General features: G+C 43.1%; 1 protein-coding gene across 20 annotated transcripts in view; it reads right to left on the bottom strand.

Moving 5' to 3' along the window:
• LOC118358464 (splicing regulator ARVCF-like) overlaps window positions 1-20,395 on the bottom strand; it is a 366,019-nt gene that overhangs the window by 45,948 nt on the left and 299,676 nt on the right. For all 20 annotated transcript variants that reach the window (XM_052479027.1, XM_052479028.1, XM_052479020.1 and 17 more), the window contains 3 exons: window positions 11,230-11,413; window positions 3,526-3,643; window positions 3,128-3,299 (listed from right to left, as the gene is read on the bottom strand). In XM_052479027.1, the coding sequence (XP_052334987.1) occupies window positions 3,128-3,299; window positions 3,526-3,643; window positions 11,230-11,413 (474 nt within the window). The remainder of the gene's footprint in view (window positions 1-3,127; window positions 3,300-3,525; window positions 3,644-11,229; window positions 11,414-20,395) is intronic.

The following is a 20,395-nucleotide window of genomic DNA, read 5'->3' as shown; positions in this document are numbered from 1 at the left end:
CAGATAAATAACTTTTGGAATTTTCATCTGTGATGTCATGACCGCTCGAGCCTGTTGATTTCTGAACATAACGCACCAACCAAATGGGGGTATTTTGGATATAAAAATAATCTTTATGGAACAAAAGGAACATTTATTGTGTAACTGGGAGTCTCGTGAGTGCAAACTTATGAAGATCATCAAAGGTAAGCGATTTAATTGATTGCTTTTTTGACTTTTGTGACCAATCTACTTGGATGCTAGCCGTTTGTAATATTTTGTCTACTGAAAGAGATGTGCTTACATAAACGCTTGGTATGCTTTCGCCAAAAAGCGTTATTGAAATCTGACAAGCCAGGTGTTAACAACAAGCTAAGCTGTGTTTTGCTATATTGCACTTGTGATTTCATGAAAATTAAATATTTTTAGTGATTTAATTTGGCGCTCTGCAATTCAGCGGTGGATGACGAATATGATCCCGCTAACGGGATGGGTGCATATATAAATTATGAAATAATGACATTACACTTATTTTTGAGCTTTTTAATGGAAGTTCCACAGCCAAAAATATTGAACATTCAATTGCCAAAACATAGAAAATATTCCCTTCTCTGTCAGGTCCACATTGGGACCATCAATAGAAAAATAGGAAATTAATATGAAATAATATAATATTTCAGTTGTGTATATTACTTAGTTTTTATTTTATTATTTTATTATTTGTAATTCCTTAAAGTCATAATTTCATCTGTGTTTAAGCAGTAGCAGCCAAACAACCAGACAACGTCATCTCTGTACTCCCCATACTGTTCTGTCTTTAGTCATTTTATTTAGCTAGGCTCGCTGCAGAGCTGTCTGACAAAATCCAGAAATTACCAGAAAGGTAAGACGCATTACTTCTCATTGTTTATGGCCCTCTCCTGACAAATACTTACATTTGGGGATTACGTAGATTACATTTTTCATGACATTTCACTGGATTTAATCGCTCAGCACTAAGAGGCAGAGGGAAAGAAAGAGAGCAAGAGAGAGTGTGGGGGATATAAAGAAAGAAACAAGTATATAGGTTAAAAGTAGACAAGCAGAGAGTAAATCCCATTAGCACTCCACAGGTATTCTTTTGGGACAGTGCTCAAAGAGGTTGTGGTGTCAGTGTGCTCGGCTCATTATAGAGAAAAAGGTGTGTGGTCTAACTTTACTATCCATTTGTGTTCCAAAAGTCCTCAGAAGAATAGTAAAACAAGGAACATTTGGAGACATTTCGCCAGTACCAAAAAGGAAAAATTGTATTTTAGGTTTAGGGGTTAGGGTTACGGTTAGGGTTGGGATTAGGAGTTAGGGTTAGGGTTAGAGGTTTGGGGTTAAGGTTAGGGAAAATAGGATTTTGGATGGGACTACATTTTTTGGTCCCCACTTGGATAGTAAAACCAATGTGCGTGTGTGTATCACTACACTGTAGTGCCACAAACGAGGAGAGAGAGGGTCAGTCACTGCCACATAAGGCACTAAGCCAGCCACACATAACAGCACAGGAATATAGGAATCAAAAATAAAAAGAGAAATGCAAAAAGCAACCATTAGCATTCACTAAATAAGTTGGCCTGAAGCGTCAATTTATGGTAATGGCTCTAACGGCAAGTGTCAGAATTCGGGGGGTAATTTAGAGCGTTTATCATGTAACTAATTGCTGTGAAAGACTGTTGTCTAAACAGCTCTCTTGAAAGATCCAACTCCCCTTCCAGCACTCATGCTGGTTTTATAGGGCCGTTTTTAGCTTTTTTAATGTAGGCTATCTCTCCTTCAAAGTACACCTCCAGGGCCTGCGAAGGCTAAACACACCTCATAAACTGCTATGTACAATAGAAGCCCACTGGCTAATTCGCTTGAGATTGTCATCTATGATATTAATCTGTAAACACACACACTTTTAGACACATGCTCCAGTGCTTTCTTGGCCCCTAAATCATTGGCGTCCCCCTCTGGACCCTGAGGGGTGAAAGGTCAGTGAAATTGGGTCTCACATCATTGGCTAAGTGATTCATTTCCATCATTATTTGTTGTAGGAGAGGGAGCTCTGCTTGTTGTTCAGCCATTAGTCAGCCAGTGATTTAGAGGTGGCAAATATACGAATGACATACTGTATCTGTTTAGGACCAGAGGTAGCCTATACTAAATACTGTAACTGTCTAGCACCAGAGGTAGCCTATACTAAATACTGTATCTGTTTAGGACCAGAGGTAGCCTATACTAAATACTGTATCTGTTTAGGACCAGAGGTAGCCTATACTAAATACTGTAACTGTCTAGGACCAGAGGTAGCCTATACTAAATACTGTATCTGTTTAGGACCAGAGGTAGCCTATACTAAATACTGTAACTGTCTAGGACCAGAGGTAGCCTATACTAAATACTGTATCTGTTTAGGACCAGAGGTAGCCTATACTAAATACTGTAACTGTCTAGGACCAGAGGTAGCCTATACTAAATACTGTAACTGTCTAGGACCAGAGGTAGCCTATACTAAATACTGTATCTGTTTAGGACCAGAGGTAGCCTATACTAAATACTGTAACTGTCTAGGACCAGAGGTAGCCTATACTAAATACTGTATCTGTTTAGGACCAGAGGTAGCCTATACTAAATACTGTATCTGTTTAGGACCAGAGGTAGCCTATACTAAATACTGTAACTGTCTAGGACCAGAGGTAGCCTATACTAAATACTGTAACTGTCTAGGGAGAAACAGCTCTGGGCTAAATGAGGTAAATAGAGCTCTAAAGAGCTGAAGAACTGTGTGATAGGCTTGGGTACATACAGTTAACTATACAAACTGACATGGCCCATTTTACAAATAGCATACAGGTTTAGATTCCATTGTAACTGAATGCCAGATAAGGAGAAAAGTGAGATTTTTTTCTGTATTGTTGTTAATAGGTGCTTCCTACAGATCAGACATCACTGGCGGTCCATGGAAGAGGCTCGTTTTGGGACTGGGTCTACGTTTTTGGACTGGGCCTATGTCTTGGGACTGGGCCAACATTTTGAAGCTGGGCCTACGTTTTGGGACCGGGCCTACATTTTGTGACTGGGCCTATGTCTTGGGACTGGGCCTATGTCTCGCCAGTCTCCCTCTGTTTTGTCCTCTTACCTTTGGCCTTCTTCCCTCCAAAGCAGCCTGCGTCATCCTTCTTCTTCCTCTGAGGGCCCGCAGAGCCCGGGGCCTGCAGAACGGACGGGTCTGTGAACTTCTCAGCCCCTGGGATCTCTTTGTGAACGTGGTAAGACAGGTTCCTCATGATACACACACAGTTCTCCACAGACTGGTGGGGGGATGTAGGTAGAGGGAGGGACAATGTCAATTCAAACATATACAGATTGATCAAGCAATATGATATGAAAGGGACTGGTTATTTTCTAGGAAATTAGATAGAGAACAGCAAAACTCAGCAGTTAAGAGATCCTCATCCACGGTATTAAATGTCTCCAATGAACAGATGACATATTGGCAATGCAGATACAGTAATATCGGTCGGTTTGGAGGCTCACCTTGTTGTCCATGTCTTTCTTGCCCACAGCTGACTGCAAGGCGTGCAGCAGAGCATCCACAAGCCCCTCACACTCCCTTAGTCTGCGCCTTGCCTCGGCCCCGTCCGAACTCACATTCCTGGGGTAGAGAAGGCAGAGAGACAGGGAGGTTAAAGAGACAGAGATACACAGGTCAGAGAAACAGAAAACACAACCACATGTTTTAAAGACCAAAAGCATTTAATTAAAAAGCATCAAGAATATAAACAGCTAGGTAGACTTGCAAATGGAACTTGCAGATTCTTCATTCCAAATCAGACTATTGTAAATTGAACACAAATATAAACACAACATGCAAAAACAAATATTTTTACTGAATTACAGTTCATATAATAAAATCAGTCATTGCATCGTCTGTGGACCTGTTGGGGCGGTATGCAAACTGAAGTGGGACTAGGGTGGCAGGTAAGGTGGAGGTGATAGGATCCTTCAAAGAACTTCATTATCTCAAATAACTTCATTATGTCAGAAGTGATTGCTAGTCATTTAGTTCAGTTATCGTTGCCTTCTTGGGTACAGGAACAATGGTGGCCATTAGCAGACCGGGATAGGGAGCAATTGAATATGTCGTTATACACACCAGCCAGCTGGTCTGTGCTTGCTCTGAGGATGTGGCTAGGGATGCCGTCTGTGCCAGCAGTCTTGCGAGGGTTAACATGTTTAAATGTCTTACATACCTCAGCCACGGAGAAGGAGAGAGGGGGGCGCAGTCCTTGTTAGTAGGCTGCGACGGTGGCACTGTATCATCCTCAAAGCGGGCAAAGAAGGTGTTTAGTTTGTCTGGAAGCTAGATGTCGGTGTTCATAATGTGGCTGGTTTGATTTTTTTTGTCCGCAATTTCCTGTAGACCCTGCCACATACGTCTCGTGTCTGAGCCGTTGAATTGCGACTCCACTTTGTCCTTATACCGACATTTTGCGTGTTTGATTGCCTTGCAGAGAGAATAACTACACTGTTTACATTCTGCCATATTCCCAGTCCTCTTTCCATGGTTAAATGCGGTGGTTCGCACTTTCAGTTTTGCGCGAATGCCGCCATCCAGCCACGGTTTCTGGTTAGGGAAGGTTTTAATAGTCACAGTGGATACAACATCTCCAATGCACTTCCTTATAAACTAACTTAACAAATCAGCGTATAGATCGATGTTATTCGCTGAGGCTGCTCTGAACATTTCCCAGTCTGCGTGATCAAAACAATCTTGAAGCGTGGATTCCGATTGGTCAGACCAGCGTTGAATGGTTTTAGTCACAGGTACATCCTGTTTGAGTTTCTGTCTATAAGACGGTAGGAGCAAGATGGAGTCGTGGTCAGATTTGCCGAAGGGAGGGCGAGGGAGGGCCTTGTATGCATCACGGATGTTAGAGTAGCAGTGATCGAGTGTATTGCCTGCGCAAAGCTACAATAAATATGCTGATAGAGTTTAGGTAGACTTCTTCTCAAATGTGCTTTTTTTAAATCCAGAGCTACAATAAATGCAGCCTCAGGATATATGGTTTCCAGTATACATAGAGTTCCGTGAAGTTCCTTCAGGGCTGTCGTGGTGTCTGCTTGAGGGGGTTTATACACAGCCGTGATGATAACTGACAAGAATTCTCTTGGGAGATAATATGGCCGGCATTTGATTGTAAAGAATTCTAGGTCCGCTGAGAAAAAGGACTTGAGTTCCTGTATGTTGTTGGGATTACACCATGAGTCATTAATCATGAAGCATACACCCCTGCCCTTCTTCTTCCCAGAGAGGTTTTTATCTCTGTCGGCGCGACGCATGAAGAACCCTGGTTTGCTGAACCGACTCCGACAGCATATCCCGAGAGAGTAATGTTTCCGTGAAACAGAGAATGTTACAATCTCTGATGTCTTTCTGGAAGGCAATTAGGCTTCTAGGATTAGATCCACTGTCCTGGGTTGTGGTCCGAACAAAGGATCCGCTTCGGGAAAGTCGTATTCCTCGTATTCCTGGTCGTAATGTTAGTAAGTTGACGTCGCTCTTATATCCAATAGTTCTTCCCAGCTGTATGTAATAACGCTTAAGATTTTCTGGGCTAACAATGTAAAAAACAATATACTGCATAGTTTACTAAGGACTCGAAGCAAAGCGGCCATCTCTGTCGGCGTCATCTTAATTCCTCTTCAATGGCTGTCCGAAGTTTCTGGAAATTGTCGGGAACTGGAACGCCGCCATACACGTCGATCGAGAGCATCCCAAACGCGCTCAATGGGTGACATGTATGCAGCCCATGGAAGAACTGGGACAATTTCAGCTTCCGGGAATTGTCTACAAATTCTTGCGACATGGGGCCATGCATTATCATGCTGAAACATGAGGTGATCTCAGGATCTCGTCACAGTATCTCTATGCATTCAAATTGCCATCGATAAAATGCTGTTGTGTTAGTTGTCCATAGATTATGCCTGCCCATACCATCACCCCACCACCACCATGGCACACTCGTTGATGTCAGCAAACCACTCGCCCACACGACGCCATACAAGTGGACTTTGGTTGTGAGGCTGGATGGATGTACTGCCAATTTCTCTAAAACGACATTGGAGGCGGCATATGTTAGAGAATTGAATATTAAATTATCTGGCAACAGTTCTGGTGAACATTCCTGCAGTCAGTATGCCAATGAACACTCCCTCAAAATTTGAGACATATGGGACATTGTGTTGTGTGACAAAACTGCACATTTTAGAGACACCTTTTATTGTCCACAGCACAAGGCGCACCTATGTAATGATTGTGTTGTTTAATCAGCTTCTTCATATGCCACACCTGTCAGGTGGATGGATTATTTTGGCAAAGGAGAAATGCTTACTAACAGGGCCGTAAACACATTTGTGCACAACGTTTGAGAGAAATATGTTTTTTTGTGCATATGAAACATTTCTGGGATATTTTATTTCAGCTCATGAAACATGGGATGAACACTTTACATGTTGGTTTATATTTTTTTTCAGTGTAGTTTGAGTGAATACAACCTGCAAGGCTCTGTATAGGCCTTTTCAGAGAGTTTAGTTGTGGATAGATAGCAGGAGCTGCCAGGCTCGCTGAGGACTTCATTTAAGAATGTTTCCTTTCTGTGCCATATAATCACATTACCAACCACCCAGCAAGTCCTGGAGGAGGATGCCTGCCACCACTGTGGAGGGGTTGAGGGGGGCAGTCAAAGCCTTGTGCCCTGCCCGCATGACACACACACACACACACACACACACACACACACACACACACACACACACACACACACACACACACACACACACACACACACACACACACACACACACACACACACACACACACACACACACACACACACACACACACACACACACACACACACACACAATCAGTCTCTGGGGCAGACTCCATTTATCTCAGGTAGAGCCTGGGCCATTACACACTTTGGCCTAATTAAAACTAATCTATGGTAGAGAAGCAGACAGCGCAGACCATCTGGGCCTCTATTCCCAAGTCATAAAACATCCGTTTTGGCCCAGAGAAATCACTTCCACCCATAACGGCCACCAAGGTGCATCCAACAGGGATTGATTTGAAGGAAGAGTTGTGTGTGTGGTTGTTTGTGTGCGCTTACAGTAGGTGTATGTTTGGGCCGACATACAAAGCGGGATATGCTTTTTTTATTGGCAGGCATTTTATTGTTGCTTTTTCTAGAAAGTACATCTATTGTGGGTGTCAATTTGTGCATGTGTGTGTGTTTCAATGTCAATCTGTATGTGTGAGGGTGTGTGTGAGAGAGAATGTGTGTGAGGGTGTGTGAGAGAGTGTGTGTGTCCATTCTGTGTGTCCATTGTGTGGCCCGTATATATACTGCCCGGTCCCAGGGGTTAGTCATGGTGACATGTGGCCATAAAGGGACAATAGACTAGCCATAAAGGGACAATAGACTGTCCTCTGGTGGAGACAGACTCCCTGGTGGAGACTGATGAAATGTCCTGACCTCGGGCACCACCATGTCCCTCATCACAAGGTCATAATATATATAAAAATATAGTATTCACCCCCCTTGGATTTCTTCACGTATTATTGTGTTTCAGAGAGAGATTCAAATGACATTTTTTCAATGATCTACACAAAATACTCTTATGTCAAGGTAGAAGAAAAAGTATATATTTTTTAAGATTAATAAAAAATAAAACACCTTGATTAAATACGTTTTCAGCCCCACTACATGTTATAATCACCTTTGGCAGTGATTACAGCTGTGAGTCTTTCTGGGTAAGTCTCTAAGAGCTTTGTAACACTTGAATTGTGCAATATTTTAAAAATCAGATATGTTCAATTATTGCCATAGATTTTCAAGCAGATTTAAGTCAAAACTGTTACTTGGCCTCTCAGGAACATTCACTATCTCATTGGTAAGCAGCTCCAATGTAGATTTGGCCTTGTGTTGTAGGTTATTGTTTTCCTGATGAAAGGTTAATTCCTCTCCCAGTGTATGGTGTAAAGGTGAGGCAGGTTTTCCTTTAGGGTTTTGCACGTGCTTAGCGCCATCACTTTTTATCCTGAAAAACTCCCCAGTCTTTGCCTAATGTCAAGTATACCTATACCATGATGCAGCCACCACCATGGTTGAAAATAAGGAGGTATTTACTCAGTGATGTGTAGTTGGATTTGCCCCAAACATAAGGCTTTGCTTTTAGGCCAAAAAGTGTATTCCTTTGCTGTGTTTTTTTGAAGTATTACTTTAGTCCCTTGTTGCATACAGGATGTAAGTTTCGGAATATTTTTATTCTGTATATTTGTATTATTCTTTTTGCTCTGTCATTTAGGTCATTATTGTAGAGTCACTACAACGTTGTTGATCCATCCTCAGTTTTCTCCCATCACAGCCACTGGATTGTTTTAATATCACCAATGGCCTCATGATAACATCCCTAAGCAGCTTCCTTCCTGTCCTGCAGATCAGTTAAGAAGGACGACTGTATCTTCAATGTGTCTGTGTGGTTTAATACATCATCCACGGCACAATTATTAACCTGACCATCCTTAAAGAGACATTCAATGTCTGATTTGTTATTGTCACCGATCTATCAATCACTGCCCTCCTTTTTGAGGCTTTCGAAAAGTTCCCTGGTCTTTGTAGTTGAATCTGTGATTGAAATTCAATACTTGAATATATGTTGTATTTATAGGGGACAGATGAAGGGGTAGTCGTTCAAAAATCATGTCAACCCCTATTATTTCACACAGAGTAAGTCCTGGTAACTTATTATGTGATTTGTTAAGCAAACTTTTATTCCTGAACTAATTTAGGCTTTCTTAAACAAAGGAGGTGAATACTTATGACCATATTTTAGTAAATTTGTAAAAACGTGTAGAATTGTATTTTCACGTTTACATTATGACGCATTTTGTGTAGATCAATAACAAACAATCACAATTAAATCTACTTCAATCCCACTTTGTACTACAACAAAATTAGAAAAAATCCAAGTGGGGTGAATACTTATGATTCCCACTCTATAGGCCATTTAGCAGACGCTTTTATCAAAATTATTTCCTCACAAAAGGAAATAATATGCTAAAAAGCATATAGAGGTTATAGTGACCTAAGCAGCAAATGTGCAGTTCTGTCAAGGCATGAGTACACACAATCTCCCATACATCAGCAGATCTCCACACAAATTTGCTTCTGCCTCTGGCCAGCTTACTAGGCAACAGAGAGTGTCATTGGTTACAGTTGCCATGGAGATGTACTCGACAGCAGGTAGAGAGAGAGAGAGAGAGAGAGAGAGAGAGAGAGAGAGAGAGAGAGAGAGAGAGAGAGAGAGAGAGAGAGAGAGAGAGAGAGAGAGAGAGAGAGAGAGAGAGAGAGAGAGAGAGAGAGAGAGAGAAAGAGAGAGAGAGAAAGAGAGAGAGAGAAAGAGAGAAAGAGAGAGAGAAAGAGGGGTAGAGAGAGGTAGGTAGGGAGAGAGAGAGAGAGAAAGAGAGAGAGAGAGAGAGAGAGAGAGAGAGAGAGAGAGAGAGAGAAAGAGAAAGAGAAAGAGAAAGAGAGAGAGAGAGAGAGAGAGAGAGAGAGAGAGAGAGAGAGAGAGAGAGAGAGAGAGAGAGAGAGGGTAGAGAGAGGTAGGTAGGGAGAGAGAGAGAGAGAAAGAGAGAGAGAGAGAGAGAGAGAGAGAGAGAGAGAGAGAGAGAGAGAGAGAGAGAGAGAGAGAGAGAGAGAGAGAGAGAGAGAGAGAACCGAAAAAGAAGAATGGGTTCATCTGGAATGGGTTACATTTGATCAAAACAGCAGGGGGTGGGAAGAAAGCGTTGACTTGGATCCTGACCAACAGACTGCACTGACTGCTGAGCTGAGCTGCAGTGGATTAGGGACTGTGGGTTGGCCATGATGGGGCTGGGGCAACATACAGTATAGCTGGTACAGAGGATATCTTTTGGTGCTTCACTGGGGTGGTACACTGCCAAAATACAAGGCCCAAGTCACGACAGGAGATGAGAGAAAGAGGGTAAAAAAGTTGTCTGAAGTTTTTTAAAGTCCACTTGGCAAAATGAAGTCATAGCCAATATAAACAATTTGTAGCTTCTAAATCTTTATTAGAAACACTAAAGGACCCCATAGCACTAGAGAGGCCATCCACAAGCACAATTCCTGGAGTCCCATGTGTTACAACATATTGGAGACTTCCTCAGCGGTAGCCAGTTGAGGTTGGACACAGCAGCCGTGGCTAGTTTACTGGTGGGGATAGAACGCAGCTCTAGACAAACAATCCCACTTTATCTCCTGAAGGACTATTGGCTTAACTCAGACAACCAGACCAGACTCACTGTTTGTTATCTCCTGTCTGGGGTGGGGGCTCACACAGGCTCAAACACTGGCTTCCTGTTTTAACACTTCCACTAAAAGGTCAACTAAGGTCAGTCAGTAAGCCAGCTGAATAGATGAGGGCAGTAGTCTTGAGTGACAGTAGCTAGAGACTGGACTAGCTAACTTTTGTCTCCTGATTAACTCTAACAGTTTGATAATGTGTTCTGATTGAGAAAAGGTTTATGGACACAATAATCCACAGCAGGAATACATTGAGGAGAATGTTGCTATCTACTAGATGCTGTGCATTATGTAATCTAGCCTTGAATAAATTGAGGAGGAAAACAGGACTTTCTCACCAACCTGTGAGAATTCTTATAAATCTGCACACTAATTTCTTCCGGTCCAAATCGACCCAACCCAACCCCTTCCAACCCCTCACAACCTTTTATCTCAGGTAGAAAGGGACGTGGATTTAAAATGGCTAATGTCATTATGGGAGAGGTAACCATGGCGATAAGCCCTTGTGGCCCTGGAAGTCCTAATCAAGCATCAGGTTGCTAGGATGGCCTCTAAGGAACCTGAGGCTGTCTGTACAGGGGTCTGTTAATAGCACTGCTAATGGCCACAGCAGCATAGGAGAACATCGATTTGTATCTGTTCATTATCAGATGCACTGGTGGAAAATGTCTTTTAACTCCCTCTCTCATTCAGAGAATAGCCTCTTCAGGTGAAGTGCTGGAGTGAGAGTGGTGGCCTGGCTAGTCCATATGCATTGTACCATGGGCCTGCTGATGTGTTACTTTAACCATCTTTCATCTGCTTCACTATGGTGGAAGTACCTTTAAGAGGAGAGTGTGTGTGTAGTAGGCCTCAAGCAAGCTATTACCTCAGACATCCTGATGTGTTCTTGAAGACGGTGGTCCACTCTGCGTCACGAGGTTTGGAGTCCTCGTTGGGCTCATGCTCCCAGCCTGAGTGGGGGATGATGACCTCGTTGGTCAAAGTCTGCAGTCCGTGGTTTATAATCACCATCTTCAGAGGCTCAAAGGAAGACAGGTTCCACAGGGTCCCTGTGGGTGGAGTAGGGGGGGAGGGAGGGGGCGATTTGGAGAGGGAGAGAGGAAAGGAGAGGATGTGGAGGAAAGAGAAATGGAGAAAGGAAAAACTGTCATTCTTTGATAACTTTCACATCTGAGTGAACAACCATTCATGCAAAATGAAACAAGTTACTAGTAACATACAAAACACAGTGAGAACAAAGTCCTGTTTGTGCTCACACAGTGAGGAGATAGACTGCTATGTCTCACTGATTATAATTCAATCATTGTGCCTGCATTTTCTGTAATCTCAGAGAGAGGGAGGGAGGGGAGGAAACACACACACACGATGAGGAGAGGTTTATGAATACAGCAGGCATGGAGCCTGGCAGCAATAAAGAGAGAATCAGTAGGGATTTCATAACAAAAGGATGTATCGGGGCAAGACCTTTCGGTTTGTGGAAAACAAAATATTATAGAATGACTTCAAAGTTCACTTACAGTCCCCTACACACACAGGGTCTTTATTTTGACTATCTTCACTGAAGTTCCCCTCCCCCCTCATCCCCCGGACAAGGCCTAGTGGGGGAGGAATAGTAAGAAAATGGTTAATTCTGGGGTCAGAAAGTATGGGCTCCCTCGGCACTGGGATTATTTCTTACTCAGACAACAATAACAGCTAGAAGCTATACCGTTTAGCTAAATCTTCTATACACACACAAGCAACACAGTTTCCACACTGTCAATATTTCCGCTGTCAGATCATGCTTACTGCACACTATAACATCTAAAAATACCTTTGTCCCTCTCGAGGGGTTAACTTGTGGTTTGAGAATACCACTACCTCCCTCCAACAACAATAAGTACATCTGTAAAGTACTTACAACTGAAAATGGCACCATACTCCATTACCTAAACACTGCAAGGCCATGAGGCACTCTGGTAACATGGACCATAGCTTGCCTGATAGGCAGAACTGAACTCTGTGTCGCTAAGGGAACAGCCATGTCGTATTGCTAGAGGTTCATTTGACTTTTTCAAAAAAAGTCAGTGGCGTGTTACCGTGGCACTCATGCATGAACAACAGGAGACTGGGCTGCCTGGGAGGCTGCTGGGTTGATTACCTCCAACACTGGCCCATTAGCATCACCCCAATGGCTCTGACAACCAGCGCTAAACACACCAAAAGTAGCCAATGATAGTTAACAGCCCTCCACCACTGGAAGTAAACGTTAGCAGGCATAGTGTTTAAACTATAGTATCCATGGATAATTAGTGACAGCAAGCAGGTGGTCAACAAGCAGCCAACAGCAGCCAACGATAGTCTACAGCAGCCAACAGCAGCCAACAGCAGCCAATGATAGTCTACAGCAGCCAACAGCAGCCAACAGCAGCCAATGATAGTCTACAGCAGCCAACAGCAGCCAACAGCAGCCAACGATAGTCTACAGCAGCCAACAGCAGCCAACAGCAGCCAATGATAGTCTACAGCAGCCAACAGCAGCCAACGATAGTCTACGAGCCAATAGCAGCCAACAGCAGTCAACGATAGTCTACAGCAGCCAACAAGCAGCCAACAGCAGCCAACGATAGTCTACAGCAGCCAACAGCAGCCAACGATAGTCTACAGCCCTTACTGGAACAATCCACAATCTTTGGAAGTACATTCATCAACATTAGGCACAATGCAATCAACTGCTACTGTACATTTATTTACATGAAATTTAAAGAGAGAGATAGAGAGAGAGACATATTGTGGGCAATATATACTGAACAAAAATATAAACGCAACATGCAACAATTTCAAAGATTTTACTCAGTTACAGTTCATGTAAGGAAATTAATCAGTTGAAATACTTTCATTAGGCCTTAATCTATTTCACATCTGGGCAGGGGCACAGCCATGGGTGGACCTGGGAGGGCATAGGCCCACCCACTAGTGAGCCAGGCCCAGCCAATCAGAATGATCCCCCCCGGATGTGGAGGTTGGATGTGGAGGTCCTGGGCTTGGTTACAAGTGGTCTGCGGCTGTGAGGCCATTTGGACATTCTGCCAAATTCTCTAAAATGACATTGGAGGCGGCTTAAGGTCGAGAAATGAACATTAAATTCTTTGGCAACAGCTCTGGAGTAAAACATCTCTGGTGTAATTTGAGTGAAATAAGCTTTTTGTGCACATGGAACATTTCTGGGATCTTTTATTTCAGCTCATGAAACATGGGTCCAACACTTTAAATGTTGCGTTTATATTTCCGTTCAGTATATGTTATACACTTTGGCATTTGTTTTGCAGCTATGCTAGGAGAAGCTTAAGTGAAGTAAACATTTACAAATCCCAGAAAAATGGGAAAACAAATTAAACCTGTGTCTTGAGAAATATGAGATTTACCAAGAAGACTGGGACCTATAATCTGCTGTGGTACAAGGTTTTCTTTCTCCTTTAATTTCCGGAACCATCCACTGACAAAATAAGTTTGGAGTGAGGCAGCGTCCCAAATGGAACCCTATTCCCCATTAGGTGCACTACCCTATTCTCTACATTGTGCAAAAGTACTGCACTTATATAGGGAATAGGGTGATATTTGTGACGCCGCCTGGGTCCACAGTCCAATGGCAGCCCATTATTACTGTATATTACATTGACCAGCCTGCTGATATGGTTGTCATTCCAAGCCCTTCAGAACCAACCATTAAAGGATAAAATACTGTTTTTGACAGTGACATCCTTCACTTCCTACAGTGAGCAGAGGAGAATGCATTTCTTTGTGGCGTAGCTTTAATAAATCACAAATAGTGGCCATAGCTCACAGTCACAGTACAGTTAGTCTATACATGACTGAACGCTGACTGGGGGAGTGACAGACAGTCTCCATGCTTCACAGACAGTGGTCATGCAGCGAGCAGGGTTTGTAGGGATCTCTCTCTCACTTCATCTGGGCCAGATTACCTCCAACACAGTCACATTTCTGAAGTCTGCCGGTTCTTTCACATCATACTTTCTTTCCCCATCTCCCCAATCCCCAAGAACCTGCTGCCTCATGGATGGACACTCCTCCCTCCCTCTCGCTAATCAAATCCCAAGGTAAGGGATGGGACTGAAAGCCAATCAGAGGCAGGCCAGGCCAGGGAGAGGGCCAGGAGGAGCTGGGAGGTGTGAGGTGGACCAGGGCTGGACCCCCTTTGCTTCCCTCCCAGTTTCCATCCCAGGACCCTGGGCGGCTAATCCCATTTCTTGGGCGCTGGCTGCTGCAGCCATGCTGCTCTAACAGGCCCATTCACTTAGAGCTGCCCATTACACCCCGTCTTCCCCCCTGCCATTAATCACAGATTATAGCCTGGGAGAGGGAGGGAGGGAGACAGAGTAGGGAAAGAGGGAGAGAGAGAGAAAGGGAGAGGGAAAGAGAGGGAGAAGGAAGGCACATACATATTAGCACATACTGTGGGCTAGGCTGTAACTCTCCTACTGCTGTCACACAAATAAAGCAACACCTCACGGTACAACACCTCTCCCCCAAGTGACCTACTTGTTGTGTGTATGTACTGACATGTGACCTACTTGTTGTGTGTATGTACTGACATGTGACCTACTTGTTGTGTGTATGTACTGACATGTGACCTACTTGTTGTGTGTATGTACTGACATGTGACCTACTTGTTGTGTGTATGTACTGACATTTGACCTACTTGTTGTGTGTTTGTACTGACATGTGACCTACTTGTTGTGTGTTTGTACTGACATGTGACCTACTTGTTGTGTGTTTGTACTGACATGTGACCTACTTGTTGTGTGTATGTACTGACATGTGACCTACTTGTTGTGTGTATGTACTGACATGTGACCTACTTGTTGTGTGTATGTACTGACATGTGACCTACTTGTTGTGTGTATGTACTGACATGTGACCTACTTGTTGTGTGTATGTACTGACATTTGACCTACTTGTTGTGTGTTTGTACTGACATGTGACCTACTTGTTGTGTGTTTGTACTGACATGTGACCTACTTGTTGTGTGTTTGTACTGACATGTGACCTACTTGTTGTGTGTATGTACTGACATTTGACCTACTTGTTGTGTGTTTGTACTGACATGTGACCTACTTGTTGTGTGTTTGTACTGACATGTGACCTACTTGTTGTGAGTATGTACTGACATGTGACCTACTTGTTGTGTGTATGTACTGACATGTGACCTACTTGTTGTGAGTATGTACTGACATGTGACCTACTTGTTGTGTGTTTGTACTGACATGTGACCTACTTGTTGTGAGTATGTACTGACATGTGACCTACTTGTTGTGTGTATGTATTGACATGTGACCTACTTGTTGTGTGTATGTATTGACATGTGACCTACTTGTTGTGTGTATGTACTGACATGTGACCTACTTGTTGTGTGTATGTACTGACATGTGACCTACTTGTTGTGAGTATGTACTGACATGTGACCTACTTGTTGTGAGTATGTACTGACATGTGACCTACTTGTTGTGTGTTTGTACTGACATGTGACCTACTTGTTGTGAGTATGTACTGACATGTGACCTACTTGTTGTGTGTTTGTACTGACTTGTGACCTACTTGTTGTGAGTATGTACTGACATGTGACCTACTTGTTGTGTGTATGTGTTGACATGTGACCTACTTGTTGTGTGTATGTATTGACATGTGACCTACTTGTTGTGTGTATGTACTGACATGTGACCTACTTGTTGTGTGTATGTACTGACATGTGACCTACTTGGTGTGTAACTGATAGATGCACACACACTACATGTTAATGTTTTTTAAATCATGTCAATTGTAAAGTATTTTGTGTTTTTCTTTATGTGTCAGACCCCAGTAAGACCATCTGTCACCATTGGCTTCGACTAATGGGGATCCTAATAAAATCAAATAAAGCATCACGGCCTAATTGCTCAGCAGAGATGATGGACAGTCCATGAGAAAGTAGAGGAGGCGGCCACGGCAGGTGACAGGAGAGTTAAGGTACGACAGGCAGAGGCCAAAATATGTTGATCGGGCTGTGTGTACGAGTGTGTCTGTGGGTGTGTCTAGAGAGAATGTGTATATGACAGGGTTTCTGTTAGCCAGTAATTGGCGGCTTTTGTCCAATAAAAAAAATGAAAAGCAGATAAATACAATTGTTTCTGGCCAAATTGACTGGGCCAGCAGAAAAAACAATGGTAGGCAGGCTATCAGCGCGTCACCACCACTTTACAATGTGAACTGGAGGCAGTATGCATTTCGAAAACATACTTAATTGTTTGAAACCTGAATGTTTTACTTCATAGTATGAGGCATGTCTTACCTTGCTTGAAAATCCTACCATGGAAACATGGAGGCAATTATTTTATAAAGACTTCATAGGAGGTGCGTGAGTTTCAAGTTTGGGGGAGCAAACAATTTATTCTACAATTTATTCTACAAGTGGAGTTAGTTTAATTTCAATAATAACGTTTTCATTTCTCAAAATCATTGTCGCGTGGTTAATTAAAATGATAAAATATAAAACTTAAAATGCATCTAATGCGAGATCACCAGCCTCTGCCATATAGACACGTTGATACACTGTGATCATTGGCGGTTAAATAGGCTAAATGAGAGCAACTCCGAGATGGCCAATGCAGCCGTTGGCCTTTACCTTCCATGTAAGCTAAGTAAAAATACATAAAGCCGACAAAATAAAAACAGTAGAAAATCTATTGATGAAAATGCTAGTTCTTTCAATCACATTAATGTCTCTACGCAGCCTGTCTGCCTGCCTGTCTTGATTTGAGCTGTGCTAGTTAAGTGCAATATTGTATCAAATCAATCAACTGGATCTGGTCTGAAGCTCTCTCTAGCGAACTTGAAATATTGTATCAACTAGCCTATTCTGGGCCCTCAGAGTTTCCACAGACAGCTGTTTTTACACAAGGGAAAAGTGTTCAGGTATTTTATGATGTTTCCACTGGATATGTGGGATAATCAGATGATGATATTTTGATCTTTCACATCGAGGCTTGGTGATTATTGAGGGGGAGATTGTTGGAAAGATTTTTAAAATAGGCCTGCTGTGAGGAACTACTAGGCCATAATTCACAATGGATGTTCAAAAAAATACTTTGTTGACTTACTATGTGAGGTGAAGAAAAAATGAATGAGAAGCTCAGCTTATTAGTGGTGGACGTGGTGAGTTAAGTTAATCAGAAATCAGACATTCCCAAATGGGCACTCTCCTAAATGTGCGCTGCAGGCCAGTTAGACTATTTCTATGCTCAGGTGCACACGCTCCCTCAACATTAACAAGGCAGAGAAACCAGACACATGCTCATTGCTCACATGGAGCACCAAAACGTATTTCTCACAAGTGTAGCAGGTTGTGACTCTGCAAACAAGTTTCCACTCAGCGAATGAGAACGGTAAATGACTGTAGGCCTAATTAGTAATACAATGCATTAACATAAATTAATGTAAACAAATGATGGGGATTAACGGTACATTTACTACTGGAGACATATGTAATGGGGAATTGATATAAACAACCAAAGGGCAAACAATTCACACAATGAAACAAATCTTGGCCACACACCCCTCCCCTTTATCTTGTCTCAACATTTTTAATTATACTCAAGACACCTTATTTTTATACATATTTTACATTCTTTTCACTGACAGCCCAACTCAATAATCAGCTAGGCCTTTTGGCACGCACACCGCCTATGAAAGACTTCCATGCTATTTCTCTCCCGTTCTGTTGGTTTTCATATCAACTTTCTTTTGTTGTCCAGAAGTCAAAAGCACAATCCTAGTAATATCAGCACCCCATCCTAGTTGTTGCATCTTTAGATTCACCCTCTTTCTGAGTTTCTAACAGAGATTTTCTTTTCTGTCATATACCGCTCACATCAGGTGTTTTTTTCCTGCAAACTGCATTTTGGCAAATTTATGAAAATCACATTTCATTAGCTGCTTCATTACAGGAGTTGCATGGTATGTTAAGATGAATTACCATAATCTATTTTTATTGATTTTTTAATATATATTTTTTACCCCTTTTTCTCCCCAATTTCGTGGTATCCAATTGTTTTAGTAGCTACTATCTTGTCTCATCGCTACAACTCCCGTACGGGCTCAGGAGAGACGAAGTTCGAAAGTCATGCGTCCTCCGATACACAACCCAACCAGCCGTACTGCTTCTTAACACAGCGCGCATCCAACCCGGAAGCCAGCCGCACCAATGTGTCGGAGGGTACACCGTGCACCTGGCAACCTTGGTTAGCGTGCACTGCGCCCGGCCCGCCACAGGAGTCGCTGGTGCGCGATGAGACAAGGACATCCCTACCGACCAAGCCCTCCCTAACCCGGACGACGCTAGGCCAATTGTGCGTCGCCCCATGGACCTCCCGGTCGCGGCCAGTTATAACAGAGCCTGGGCGCGAACCCAGAGTCTCTGGTGGCACAGCTGGCGCTGCAGTACAGCGCCCTTAACCACTGCGACACCCGGGAGGCTATCATTATGAGCACCGTGGGTGGACACCCTAATGCAGGGGTGTCAAACTCATTCCACGGAGGGCCATGTGTCACGTTCTGACCTTAGTTCCTTTGTTTTGTCTTTGTTTTAGTATGGTCAGGGCGTGAGTTGGGGTGGGCAGTCTGTTTGTTTTAGTATGGTCAGGGTGTGAGTTGGGGTGGGCAGTCTGTTTGTTTTAGTATGGTCAGGGCGTGAGTTGGGGTGGGCAGTCTGTTTGTTTTTCTAGGTTGGTTTTTGTGTTCAGCCCAGTATGGTTCTCAATCAGAGGCAGGTGTCGTTAGTTGTCTCTGATTGGGAATCATACTTAGGTAGCCTTTTCCACCTGGGTTTTGTGAGTGTTTTTTTTCTGTCTTTGTGTTGCGTGTGTATGTCACCAGACAGGACTGTTTCGTTTTGTTCGTTCATTTTGTTATTTTTGTATTGATTCAGTGTCCAGTGTTTTCTTTAATTGAAATGATGAACACTTACCACGCTGGGCTTTGGTCCTCTTCTCTTTCTCCCGAAGACGATCGTTACACCATGTGTCTGCGGGTTGTTGTTTTTTCCTTTCAATTAAGACCTAGACAACCAGGTGAGGGGAGTTCCTTACTAATCAGTGACCTTAATTCATCAATCAAGTACAAGGGTGGAACAAAAACCCACAGACACTCAGACCTTCCTGGAATGAGTTTGACACCTATGCCCTAATGGTGTACACACCCAATGCAAATGGATCTGCTACATTTCTGAAATGGCCAGTAAATAAAAATCTTCCCTGTCATGTTGTCCGGTGCCACATTTTCTAAACGGAAACTCTGGTGTATGAGTGTGTCTGTGGCTGTGTCCAGAGAGAATGTGTGTATGAGTGTGTCTGTGGCTGTGTCCAGAGAGAATGTGTGTATGAGTGTGTCTGTGGCTGTGTCCAGAGAGAATGTGTGTATGAGTGTGTCTGTGGCTGTGTCCAGAGAGAATGTGTGTATGAGTGTGGATGTGTCTAGAGAGAATGTGTGTATGAGTGTGGATGTGTCCAGAGAGAATGTGTGAATGAGTGTGGATGTGTCCAGAGAGAATGTGTGTATGAGTGTGGATGTGTCTAGAGAGAATGTGTGTATGAGTGTGGATGTGTCTAGAGAGAATGTGTGTATGAGTGTGGATGTGTCCAGAGAGAATGTGTGTATGAGTGTGGATGTGTCTAGAGAGAATGTGTGTATGAGTGTGGATGTGTCTAGAGAGAATGTGTGTATGAGTGTGGATGTGTCTAGAGAGAATGTGTGTGGATGTGTCAGAGAGATGTGTGGAGTGTGGTGTCTAGAGAGAATGTGTGTATGAGTGTGGATGTGTCCAGAGAGAATGTGTGTATGAGTGTGGATGTGTCTAGAGAGAATGTGTGTATGAGTGTGGATGTGTCTAGAGAGAATGTGTGTATGAGTGTGGATGTGTCTAGAGAGAATGTGTGTATGAGTGTGGATGTGTCTAGAGAGAATGTGTGTATGAGTGTGGATGTGTCTAGAGAGAATGTGTG

The sequence above is a fragment of the Oncorhynchus keta genome, chromosome 25 (genome assembly GCF_023373465.1).
Source record: "Oncorhynchus keta strain PuntledgeMale-10-30-2019 chromosome 25, Oket_V2, whole genome shotgun sequence".
Lineage (NCBI taxonomy): Eukaryota > Metazoa > Chordata > Actinopteri > Salmoniformes > Salmonidae > Oncorhynchus > Oncorhynchus keta.
Note: the sequence above shows the minus strand (reverse complement) of the source record. Positions and strands in the feature narration are given on the sequence as shown.